The 13,563-nt window shown below is 41.7% G+C and overlaps 1 protein-coding gene across 1 annotated transcript; it reads right to left on the minus strand.

Annotated features, from left to right (window-relative positions):
• Window positions 1-1,575: 1,575 nt before the first annotated feature.
• On the minus strand, window positions 1,576-12,672 carry LOC111219687 (scavenger receptor cysteine-rich type 1 protein M130-like). The gene is made up of 15 exons (XM_022742404.1): window positions 12,630-12,672; window positions 11,369-11,401; window positions 9,998-10,141; window positions 8,680-8,802; window positions 7,823-7,987; window positions 5,922-6,001; window positions 5,389-5,722; window positions 5,016-5,294; window positions 4,356-4,661; window positions 3,980-4,261; window positions 3,320-3,625; window positions 2,944-3,225; window positions 2,413-2,745; window positions 1,802-1,884; window positions 1,576-1,695 (listed from the first exon to the last, which is right to left on the minus strand). Exons 1-15 carry the CDS (start codon window positions 12,670-12,672, stop codon window positions 1,576-1,578), a joined length of 2,913 nt encoding a protein of 970 aa, XP_022598125.1.
• Window positions 12,673-13,563: the final 891 nt, after the last annotated feature.

Genomic DNA, 13,563 nt, shown 5'->3' on the forward strand with positions numbered 1-13,563 from the left:
AGCCAAATTTGACATTCCACCAGAAAAAAATCAAAGCTGTTGTTAACGACAATGGTGCCAATGTCACAGCAGCAGTGAAGATTTTGGCAGAAAAGCATGAATGGGCATCAGTGCGATGTGCAGGCCACACCCGGAACTTGGTTGTGCAAAGCGCTCTGAAGAATCACCAAGCTATTTCCAAGTGTGTGGCTGCTGTAAGATGTCTAGTTGAGCACTCTAAGAAGAGTGAACTGGCCATCACCAAACTAAAGGATAAGCAGCTGCAAATGGGCACGCCGCAGAACATGCTGGTTCAAGACGTGAGTACTCGCTGGAACAGCACTTATCACGTTATCCAGGCTGCTGGAACAAAGGTGGCCAGTGACTGCTGCACTCTCAGACCCAGCAGTGACTCAAAGAGGAAAACACCACTACCTTGACCTCAAGCCTGAACAGTGGAACCTCACTGAGCAGCTGAGCCAGGCCCTTGAGCCATTTGAAGGAGCTACGGCCTTTCTCAGTGGACAACAATATGCACTCTCGGCACTTCCACAGCTAGTGCAAAGCCCTAAGAAGTCCATAGAGAGTTCTGCTTTTGAGACTGCACCAGTAAGGTCATTCCAGGTGCATGTGCCAGTACAGATCACAGCAAGATGGCAAGGACTATCAGTGTTCAGTCAAGCTGGCAAAGTCCCTGCTCTGTATTCCAGCAACATCCACGCCATTAGAGCGTCTTTTTTCTGCAGCAGGAAACATTGCATCAAAGCGCAGGGCAAGCCTCAGTTCTGAGCATATTGATATGCTCACTTTTCTTCATTGCAACCACCACATGCTCCTTTTAAAGACTTACACACACACGAATGCAGCCACACACAAATAGAAATAGAAATAGAAACACACACACACACACACACACACACACTATCTGCCTCATCCAGGAGAGACAATCCTTCCAGAACTTTTTTTGGCCTCTTAGAAATGCCACAAAGTGCTCCAAGAAGAGGTTTACATTATGTCTGAGGTGTAGTAAGGTTAAAACCTGTCGTTCTGACAGTTAAGCTGTACCAACTTACCAAGGCAATGCAATATTATTTTATTTATTTTTTAATTTATGCTTTATTTTTGCCTTGTGTGCATTTTTGAAATGCCTATTTGACAATTTGAAATGACTTACTTATTTTTCTATGTATTTGTTTTTGCATTTCAGAAAATGTCTTCTTTAAATCTGAGAATGTAATATGGCACTTAAATGCACTAAATGGGTTTATTTTTGACGGATAATATTGTATGCAATGTAAGCAATAAAATGTATATTTTTCTTAAAAGGAAACCAATTAGTTGTCCATTTTAAGAGATGTGTTCTTTTCTCTTTTTTATATTTTCTATTGCTCTTTAATAAGACAAAAGTAGTTCTTATCCGATTACTCGATTAATCGATAAAATAATCGGTAGATTACTCGATTGCTAAAATAATCGATAGCTGCAGCCCTACTCTAAAGGGAACGTCTGTGTGAAAATGTCAGATCCTTGACTGAGCTGATGGACAGTTGTGTGGTAGCTGAGAAATCTGGATGTGAGAGGAGCTCCTTGGAGGTCCTACTCTGCTGCCTGGACTCCTCCCTCTTCAGCCGGCCCTCCTTCAGCTCTGGAAACACCCAGGCTATAATCATCCAGCTCTATGGTCTCCTGTGGAACTGGCTTCTGCCCCCTGGTGGCCTGGAGAGACATGGCAGCACACAGATGTGAGTGTCTTCAGTTCAATATAAACAAGCTGAGTGCTTCATGTCAGACAGTCCGCTGGTCAACAAAGATGAGCTTGTACCTTAAGGATGAAACAGATGACAGCGATCACCAACAGCAGACTCAGCGGCAGGACGACCAGTCTGATGATTGGACCTGTTGGATCTGATGAAACACATTCAGTCATCACATGAGATCACATGACATCATGAGTACAACAGCTGCATTAAACAGAAACTCTGTGAACTCTGTTCACTGATGATGTTGGACAGACTCAACATGTGTATAGAGTTAGTTTGAAAGGATGAATTGAAGCCTGGTTATTTTCTCCTTCAGGCCTCTGTCTGGTTGAAATCTCACAAGTGAGTGTTAATCACCACAGACAGCTAAACAAACAGGCCCCTGAACCTTTACCAACTCACTTGAAAATCTTTAAAATGTTGGCTGCCCACATCGGACCCCATAACAATACAAATATATGAAGTAGTCCAGTGGCTAAATGGTTCAGCAGGCGACGACTTAAAAGTTCCTTCATTGGCTTATCAAAGTGACAATAAAAGGAGGTTTTAAACATTTTACTGCTGTTAAAGATCATTTTGTTTTAAGACATTTAAAAACAATATTTACATTTTTAATATGTATAAATTATATATATAATATAATAGTAATCCATTCATCTGTGCTTCAACTCACCTGAGACAGTGAGGGACAGCCAACGGCTCTCAGACGAGAAGTTATGAGAAAAAACGTGGATGTGATAAACACAGCTGTAGCTTCCCTGGTGGGCGGGCTCTGCAGCAGGAAACAGGAAGTGGCCGGAGTGATTGACAGCTGGCTGGGTGTAGTTCTGTGTTGTGCCGGAGGAGGTGAAAGTGAGCTGGAAGAAGCCTCCTGGGTACTGTGGCTGGATGGAGCAGCTGATGGTGAAGTTGGAGCCCATGAACACACCTGAATACCCCTGCTGCTGGGCCTTGGAGACCCTGTCCATGGAGGAGGACACAGAGATGATTGGTTGAACCAGCAGGTCTGTAAACAAAGAGATGATTGGCTAAATGTTAATAATCAGTTTCTAAATTGAGTTTGGTCCAGATGTCCTGCAGCTGTTTTCCAGAAGATCAGTGGTCAAACTGTCATTGTAGAGATAAAGAGACAAACTTGTTCTTCTTAATGTTTTATAGCATGTTACTGTGGAAGATTGGAAATATTACTCACTGATGGACTTACCTGAACAGGTGAGCTCCAGGGTGAAGACAGAGGAATCTAATGGTGATAAACACTCCCTCAGGGTGAATCCAGAGTGAACACAGTCAGTGTTGATCCTCCATAGTGGTCTCTTTAAGGACTTCCCTCTTCTTGTTGAAACAGCAGAGCCACAGTCCAGATCTCTACAGGCTACAGCTGATGCCTTCAGGGTCCAGTAATAGTCATCCACTGGTCTCCACTCTCCTCGTTTCACCTCCAGTGTACCTGCACAGCGACTGGCTCCTCCCACCAACCTGACAGGCTCTGAACACAAGGAAGAGAGTCATCAGTGAAACAAGTAAAGTGAGTTTGATTCAAACAGAAATGAAGCAAATAAAAGCTGCAGCTCCACTTCTACCTGAGCAGGTGAGTCCAACAGCTTTGCCAGGTGAGCAGGTGGCTCTAGCTGAGTCTGAGCTTCTACAGTCCAGGAGAGCAGACTCATGGCCTCCACACTGGAACTCTTTGGTCCACATTGGAGCCTCCACTTCTCCATAGAGCGCCCCCTGGAGGACTGAAGGAGCCCCACAGCCAAGCTCCCTACAGACCACCTCTGCATCCTGCTGGTCAAAGTCAACTTCACACACTGAGGACCACCACTGGTTAGACTTCACCTCCAGTCTGCCTGAACACTGACTGGTCCCATTCACCAGCCTGACAGAGTCTGCAGGGAGAGACAGAACATTTAACATTTCAAAGTGAACTTTATTTACTGTTTTATGAACTTTAAAATCATTAGCATATGTCCAGAAATGAGTTCCTTCTCTTTCACCAACACGACCATCAAAGCAACTCACAGACCAGGTCCTGAATCTCAAATAGGGTCAAAGTGTGAAAGTTGATTTCTTGAAGAAGAGACGATTATGGAACATGTTGAAATATTGAATGTTTTGTTTTTGGACCCTCAATCACTCAAATACAAAAAACATGTTACTGTACATTTCTGCCACAGTCACTGGGATAGAGGAAGAAAGACACTAAACATCACTGTCACAGATGATGTCACTGATGGACTTACCTGAACAGGTGAGCTCCAGGGTGAAGACAGAGGAATCTAATGGTGATAAACACTCCCTCAGGGTGAATCCAGAGTGAACACAGTCAGTGTTGATCCTCCATAGTGGTCTCTTTAAGGACTTCCCTCTTCTTGTTGAAACAGCAGAGCCACAGTCCAGATCTCTACAGGCTACAGCTGATGCCTTCAGGGTCCAGTAATAGTCATCCACTGGTCTCCACTCTCCTCGTTTCACCTCCAGTGTACCTGCACAGCGACTGGCTCCTCCCACCAACCTGACAGGCTCTGAACACAAGGAAGAGAGTCATCAGTGAAACAAGTAAAGTGAGTTTGATTCAAACAGAAATGAAGCAAATAAAAGCTGCAGCTCCACTTCTACCTGAGCAGGTGAGTCCAACAGCTTTGCCAGGTGAGCAGGTGGCTCTAGCTGAGTCTGAGCTTCTACAGTCCAGGAGAGCAGACTCATGGCCTCCACACTGGAACTCTTTGGTCCACATTGGAGCCTCCACTTCTCCATAGAGCGCCCCCTGGAGGACTGAAGGAGCCCCACAGCCAAGCTCCCTACAGACCACCTCTGCATCCTGCTGGTCAAAGTCAACTTCACACACTGAGGACCACCACTGGTTAGACTTCACCTCCAGTCTGCCTGAACACTGACTGGTCCCATTCACCAGCCTGACAGAGTCTGCAGGGAGAGACAGAACATTTAACATTTCAAAGTGAACTTTATTTACTGTTTTATGAACTTTAAAATCATTAGCATATGTCCAGAAATGAGTTCCTTCTCTTTCACCAACACGACCATCAAAGCAACTCACAGACCAGGTCCTGAATCTCAAATAGGGTCAAAGTGTGAAAGTTGATTTCTTGAAGAAGAGACGATTATGGAACATGTTGAAATATTGAATGTTTTGTTTTTGGACCCTCAATCACTCAAATACAAAAAACATGTTACTGTACATTTCTGCCACAGTCACTGGGATAGAGGAAGAAAGACACTAAACATCACTGTCACAGATGATGTCACTGATGGACTTACCTGAACAGGTGAGCTCCAGGGTGGAGGAAGAGGAATCTGATGATAAACACTCCCTCAGGGTGAATCCAGAGTGAACACAGTCAGTGTTGATCCTCCATAGAGGTCTCTTTGAGGACTCCCCTCTTCTTGTTGAAACAGCAGAGCCACAGTCCAGATCTCTACAGGCTACAGCTGATGCCTTCAGGGTCCAGTAATAGTCATCCACTGGTCCCCACTCTCCTCGTTTCACCTCCAGTGTACCTGCACAGCGACTGGCTCCTCCCACCAACCTGACAGGCTCTGAACACAAGGAAGAGAGTCATCAGTGAAACAAGTAAAGTGAGTTTGATTCAAACAGAAATGAAGCAAATAAAAGCTGCAGCCCCACTTCTACCTGAGCAGGTGAGTCCAACAGCTTTGCCAGGTGAGCAGGTGGCTCTAGCTGAGTCTGAGCTTCTACAGTCCAGGAGAGCAGACTCATGGCCTCCACACTGGAACTCTTTGGTCCACATTGGAGCCTCCACTTCTCCATAGAGCGCCCCCTGGAGGACTGAAGGAGCCCCACAGCCAAGCTCCCTACAGACCACCTCTGCATCCTGCTGGTCAAAGTCAACTTCACACACTGAGGACCACCACTGGTTAGACTTCACCTCCAGTCTGCCTGAACACTGACTGGCTCCTCCCACCAGCCTGACAGAGTCTGCAGAGAGAGAGACCTCATTAAAACCCTGACACAACAAATATTATTCCAGCAGTTATTTGTAGGGTATGAAGATTTATTTCTTTGGCACCATGTTGTGGTGGCATGAAGAATGACACTATGGTACAAATGCATGGTAAAGAATAAAAACCAAACCTACCTAAGCTATTGGTGATGTTACAGAGGTTGATGGTGAGGTTGCTGAAGATGTCCTGGAGTAATGAGACGTCCTTGACATAGTACATGTGAGATTCTTTGGAATCAGAGGCCATGGACCTCAGCTCACTCTCGTCAGCATCATTCACACCTGAAAGAATAATAAAGGAGTTTTAAATCAAAACGCAACTGGACTTGATTATTTGTCTGGGAAGACGTTTCACCTCTCATTCAAGAGGCTTCATCAGTTCGTGTACGCATCTGACCAGGCTGGGACTGGTCTAACTTACTGGTGTGGAGACCCAAGTATTTAACCTCTTGTGGGCGTTCACAAGGCTGATGATGTCATTGGTTTCTGTTTGTGCTCCAAGTGTCAACGACAGTCGTTTGCACGACCGTTGTTGGTGGGAAGTTGGTTTCGACTTCCTTAGTGCTCTATTGTGTTATAACGACAGTCGTTGGAGTCACTTGGGATCAATGACAGTCGTTGGCATGACTATCGTTGGTGGAAAGTTGGTTTCGACTTCGTTAGTTCTCTACAACAGTCGTTGGAGTCATTTGCCACTTGTGAACAGTTGTTATTCTTTGAGGCTAGATTGTTGAATCTCCTGGGAAGGGATGAAAGGGCAGCATTGTAACTTGGAGATAGACAATGCTGCAATGCAATTATTTAGTACATATGCAGGGAATCAATAAAGTTCTTATGGAGTGTCTATATGTTAGAGCAAAGGATTATGGGAATAAGAGAGTAACAACTTTGGGTAAAATGTGGAAACAGTGTTGATAACAGTGAAATTATCTAAAGTATATTTTTAAAGTTATGAAATATTTCTTTAAAACATGACAGAGTAAAAAGACTTTAATATGGAGTACTATTGTATACACACTTAAGTTATTTTAGTTATTTTTTTCTACAAAACACTGATCACTAACAGCTTCACTTCCTCCACTAATGAACCTAAAAAGCAGCATTGTAACTTGGAGATAGACAATGCTGCCCTTTCATCCCTTCCCAGGAGATTCAACAATCTATCCTCAAAGAAAACTGTTCACAAGTGGCAAATGACTCCAACGACTGTCGTAGAGAACTAACAAAGTCGAAACCAACTTTCCACCAACGATAGTCATGCCAACGACTGTCATTGATCCCAAGTGACTCCAACGACTGTCGTTATAACACAATAGAGCACTAAGGAAGTCGAAACCAACTTCCCACCAACAACGGTCGTGCAAACGACTGTCGTTGACACTTGGAGCACAAACAGAAACCAATGACATCATCAGCCTTGTGAACGCCCACAAGAGGTTAAATACTTGGGTCTCCACACCAGTAAGTTAGACCAGTCCCAGCCTGGTCAGATGTGTACACGAACCGATGAAGCCTCTAGCCTTTAGGATACCATGACCTGGACAAATGAGAATATGCACAGGCTGAAAGAATAATGTTGTGTTAATACTGTCTCTCAACAATGAGACCCAAACAAAAAAACTGTTTGGTTGGCAAAGTAAGAGAACTGTGTTTTCCTGAAGCCTGAACTAAACCATGGCTAACCTTACTGATTGTTAATCTAATGAATTAGAAATCATGTACTTTACTTTCCTGCTGACTCTGTGCTAAAGCAAGTCCATGTTTTCATCTGGACCTTCTTCCTTCAGGGCAGCAGCCTGGTTTTAGTTCAGTAAGTCCACTGTTAAAATCAACTTCCAAAGACCTGGAACATGCTTCACTTGATTTTCATGGCATGAAACATTAACTGACACAAATGACAAATGTAGTACTTTGTGTCCCTCACAGGGTTAGCTAGCTAAAGTTTTCATTGTGACAAACAGGAAGTAGCGTGTTCAATTCATCTCAATGTGTTTAATTCTTTTGTGGTAAAGTGTTGTAGTTTCAGAGCTTTTCAGAACTCATCCTCACTTTAACTTTTCTGAGGCTCTGCTGTTTTCTCACTATTCAAACTAAGTCAATCACCAATAGTGTAGATCTCAATGCCGTCGTCTTTCAGGTTCTGTGAGGGGAGGTTTGCGTCTTCCCTGGACTTTGCACCGGTGATCAGGACAAGTATTCTTTTAGAGTCTGGACGCATTCCCACATGAGGTTTAAAGAACCTCTGGTTGATGTAGTTCAGAGCCCAACCTGTATGACAGTAATAAACAGACAACAAGAGACTTGGCTTTTCAGTTGTGAAGTTGAGGAGTTGATGCAGTTTCTAACAACTGTGTTAGAAAATATCTGGTTGACAGAAGCCTGTGGATATAAAAACTGATGGATGGAAGTGAACTACAACTCCCAAGATGCAATGCAGTAAGAAATAGCCAATCACGGACCTTAAACTTCTGTAGTGAGCTGCTTCCATCATTACAATTATTAATGACAGGCAGCACTTTAGATTCCAGTCTGCAAGTTACAGTCTAATTATTTAGTACATATGCAGGGAATCAATAAAGTTCTTACGGAGTGTCTATATGTTAGAGCAAAGGATTATGGGAATAAGAGAGTAACAACTTTGGGTAAAATGTGGAAACAGTGTTGATAACAGTGAAATTATCTAAAGTATATTTTTAAAGTTATGAAATAATTCTTTAAAACATGACAGAGTAAAAAGACTTTAATATGGAGTACTATTGTATACACACTTAAGTTATTTTAGTTATTTTTTTCTACAAAACACTGATCACTAACAGCTTCACTTCCTCCACTAATGAACCTAAAAACTCAAAGTTCCTATATTTGGATCCTTTGGGACCAGATCCAACTGGAGCCTCTGGTTCCACAGTCCGTCCCTGGTGTGAACGTGGTGTGGACTGAACAACATAATGGTAAATCACCTGTGCTGGTGGTTGTTCTTCCTGCATATCTCAGGTTGGGTATGGCGCTCAGCAGGGATTGTTTGGTTTGGTGGGTGTTCAGGTCCCACACAGTGTTTTGGGTGTTCCTATACCAACTCAGACCTGCAGAGAACAGAGGACACGTTGATCCAGCATCATTCATATTATTATTATTATTATTATTATTATTATTATTATTATTATTATTATTATTGTTATTATTATTATTATTATTATTATTATTATTATTATTATTGTCATTATTATTTTCTGGTTGTCATTATCGTTGTCTCATGTAAATGTCAAAATGTACATCTGTCTGAAGAGTGCTTCATAATAAAAGCTTGAGGAGAATAATAAAAGAAAAGCAATGAGATTTATAAAACAGACTTAGAGGAAAATCAATAAATAAGTTGAGAGGCTGATACAGACATAAACAGATGAAGAAAACAAAGATCAGTTTAAAAGCAGAGGAACATGGGACAGAAGGGAAACGATGAGGAAGTGAAGGGACAGAGAGAGAGAGATGTACATGTAAATGAATGATGGTTTGTGTGACAGTTCAAACAGCTAGCATCTAGATATAAACCAGTACAGAGCAGGGCCAGACAGACAAAGCCACTGTCTGAACCTCCGAATATCAAAGAAATAAAGTCAAATACAATATACACTGTTGTATTTCTTTTTCAGTGTTCATCCTTTGGCCTGTTGTCTTTCCAGTCTGCTGCTGCTAACGATGGAGTTTATTACAGAAACACTCAAACTGGATCAATTTATCTCCGTCACCGCTTTTAACTTACTCATGAATATTTTAATGATACACTGAAAACAGGTACTGAAAAATATTCAATGTCTTCCTTCAAAGTCACTTCACACATCAATACTCTCCTCTTGGTTTTACTACAACACGTTATTTGGAAAAATGTTGTTTTACATAATTTGGGGGATTTTTTATTTGGAATAATTCAATGACTTCACTCTTATGATCTTTTATTTTGAAAATGTCTTGATGTTTTTAATGGTCTGAATGTTTTTTAAGATAAAGTGTGGTGGCAAGAAATTCACATCCATCACCAGGAGACCCCTGATTGTTAAATCACACCACCTGGTTTTTAAAGACTTTCATTGTAATTCCTTTAAACCTTGGAAGAAGGTCTCTTATTTGTTTTCCACAAACCAGAACTTTGGTTCAGACTTCTTTCATTAACTAAATGTTGTAGTATAACCAACAGGACCTGTGCTTATGAATACTCATGGAACAGCAGTAGTAACAGTACTGAGAGAGTAGTATGAATAGTAGTAATAGTAAAAATATTACCAATCTGGACTCTGTCTGGGCCGATGTCAAAGACTCTGACGATGTCAGCAACAAAGGAACGGACGGTTTCAAAGTTGATCTCGCTGAAGGGTTCCAACACCAACAGCATGATGTCAGCTTTGGCTGTGGTTCCACACTGAGCACCTGGAAGAAAAACAGGATTATGGGATACAATAAACAACTAAACACAGACAACTAAGAGTCTACGCATACACATGATGTAAACGCAACGATTGTGACCATCATCACCACCACCACCCACTTCCTGTTTAACAGTGAAGAAAAGAGATGATAGAAACAGAAGCAAAACAAGAGTTACCATTGGTGTTCAGGCCGTGGAGAGGAAGACACAGGAAGCTCTCAATGAATGAACGACAGGCACACAGACAGGGCCAGTAAAGAGACAGACAGGGCCAGTAAAGGCTTGATGGATGTTTTGGCGGTCCACAAGCCCAGTGATGCAGCGGCCCACCAGGATTTCTCCAGGTTTGATGCTGAACTCACAACGTTTCTGTTAATGCTAACGTTAGCTATGTAGTGATAGCTTATAAAGGTAGCTAATTGCATAATATTATCTTAATATGTTAGCTACGATAGCTGGTTGTTGATACTGGGTTCAGACCAGTTAGAATAGCTGTATATGACTAGCTCAGTTAGCTCGTCATCTAGCTATCTACCAAATTGAGGTAATTTATGTAGCAGACAAAGCAGATGTACTGGATCTCTACAGCTGATAACAACACAAACCGAACCAACAAACAATTTAAATGGTGTAGATGTATGGTTTAGCTGTGGCTGTATAACATAAACTTTGAGTATTCTTGCTCTGCCGTCAGCTAGTTGTTTTTTGTATAATTGATGATCGTAAAGTCAGACTGTTTGGACCCAGTGGTGGATCGATGGGTTCACCATATTACAATGACTTTACATCACAGTTGTGAGATGAGGTAAGACTGGAAGGTTGGAAAGTTCACTACACACTGTGAGGACACTGGAAGCTTTATTAAGTGTCTAACTGTCCACAGTCATCAGCATTTACCATCGCTGCATTCTGACTGTGCATTTCTTTGTTTATTACGATAGGAGTGGACACCCCAACTCTCTGGTAATATGCTGCCCCCTATCTGTTTGGAGTATGAATTCAACAGTTGGCCAATTCTTACACTTTGCTCCTTTAAAGTTAAGGATGGAGAAGATGGTGGTTTGGGTCAAAACAAATCCTCAGCTTTGTCGTCAGGTTTAAAAGAAACCAACTCTGACTGTTAGTAGGAAACAGGATGTGAACAAAAGTCTGTGGAGTCAAAGTTAGACACTTTGTTGACTCATCCGTCCCCCACCACCTTCATTTGTCTTCATATCTTCTCTGTTTACCTGTGGAGCTGTAGGTTTGTTCAGCCCGGAGTCCTGAGGAGAAAATCAGAACAGAAACATCCAACAAGTGAATATCTGAGATCTGTGAACGTTCATTGGACATGTTTATATTTTTGGTGAATGCTGAACCGAACGAATCAGTTTACAAACGATGAACGTGAACACTCACATTTTATGATAGTTTTACGGCACGCCGCATAACGTCTCCATAGACAAGGCCCAGCGTGGCGGGTGCTAGCAGTACAGGTGGTACAGGCGCATCTGCTACTGCTGAAGCCAGTTTGTTTGAGCATTTGAAGCAGTTTTATGAACAAACAGGTGAAGACTCAGACAGATCATATTTATAAATGGATTGTAAATGGAACTAATGTCTGTGTCAGTGGTATACAATAATTCATTTAGTTTGGGAGTGGCAATGATTTGGGGCTGGTGATAGATGGTAGAAGGAGGTTGAAAAAGAATATCGGGCTTTATTATATTTTAATGTGAACTAGTTCATTTTCATCTGTGTGAACTGAATTTTGAACTAGTTCATTTTAAGTGTGGCGCAACACTGCCCATCACATCCATCACAGCAGCTTCAGTCCCCAGAACCCCTCCATACTCCGTCCATCTGGTCTTTATCTCTCATTATGAACAGGATGGTGGTAGTCTTTCTAATTTGGGCTTCAGCTGTTCTATGTTGATTTATTTTTTCATTATATTTTATTGTTTTTATGTTCTGGTCTATTGATTGTTGCTGTTCATTGTCATCAGTGTATGAAATATATGAAACACTCAAAACATATATTACATTCAATCATTTCCCTCTCATGCAGACGTCTCCTACTACAACAACATTTCATTCATAAAAGAACCAAAGTTCTGGTTTGTGGAACGCAGGAGAGAAGAAGAAGAGACCGTCTTACAAGGTTTAAAGGAATTAAAATTAAAGTCTTTAAAAACCAAGTGGTTTCATATCAATAGATCAATTGATCGACCGACCAACCAACAAATCAATCGATCAGCCAACCACTCAGTCAATAAATGTCAATCAATCAGACTTTATTTGTATAGCACCTTTCATACAAACAATTTACCACAAAGTGCTAGAGTAAAAGCACTAAAAAACAACACACAAACATACTCATACATACACACACAAACACACACACCAACATACAGACACAAACAAGCCAAGACTCTACACTCCGTTTTACTTCAGTGTTTTCCTCTGTGGTTCTGAATGTGTCTCACATCCATCATTAAAGGAGAGTCCTACCTGAGCTCCACAGCAGCAGCAGCACCATCAGCAGGTGATCCATGTCCAGGTAGACGTCTGTCTCTGTCTCCGTTTCTTCTCTGACTGCTGGACTTGTCCTCTCCTCCTCCGTTAACAACACGTTATGTTTCCATCTTTTATCTCCTCATCAGCTTCATATCATCAGTGCATTTGCTCTGACATCATATGACTTGCGTTTTCATGATGATGGTATCATAAAAATATATCCGGTTTTATCAAAGCTTTATCTCAATTTAAGTCACATAGTCACACTGTCTCATGTCACATATTTACACAAAGTTCTGTCCTTTACTGCCTTTTATGAGAATTCTAACTAAAAGAAATCTAAATCTAAAAGAATGAAGTCTGTTTTTATTTACCTAAAAACCCACAGAGCCTACTGTCAGGCAGGGACTCAAGGCAGGACTCAGACGCAGAGAATAAGTAAACAATGGGCTTTATTGAAATCACCAGAGACCTCAGACAGAGTGAAAAACAAATGGTTATGAAAAAGACTAGTCATTAAACTCTGAAACCTGAGAAAACAGAAACAATCCAGGAGGAGGAAAAAGCTCTAATCAAAAGAAACAAGAGGTAAACTCAAAACGCTCCATAAGGAGGAAAAACCTGACTAAATAAAAAATAAACCAAAATAATCTACTCACGCCACCAAGCGGAGGATCTAGGATAATAAATAATAACTTACACAAAATAAAAATCACTCATAACAAGGAAAAACAAAGGGCTATGGGCATTAGCTAAGGCAAGAAATTACAAACAAAAACTCACTCTTCACGAGGAACAAACGGCTTCCTTCGAAGGACACTATGGCTGTGGACATGGACAAATGCTCAGGTGCAGGTCAAGGATGAAGACACTCTGGCACAAGACAAGGGGAACACAGACTATTTAAACACATGGAGGGAAATAGGGG

The sequence above is a fragment of the Seriola dumerili genome, unplaced genomic scaffold (genome assembly GCF_002260705.1).
Source record: "Seriola dumerili isolate Sdu_G_001 unplaced genomic scaffold, Sdu_1.0 BDQW01000068.1, whole genome shotgun sequence".
NCBI lineage: Eukaryota > Metazoa > Chordata > Actinopteri > Carangiformes > Carangidae > Seriola > Seriola dumerili.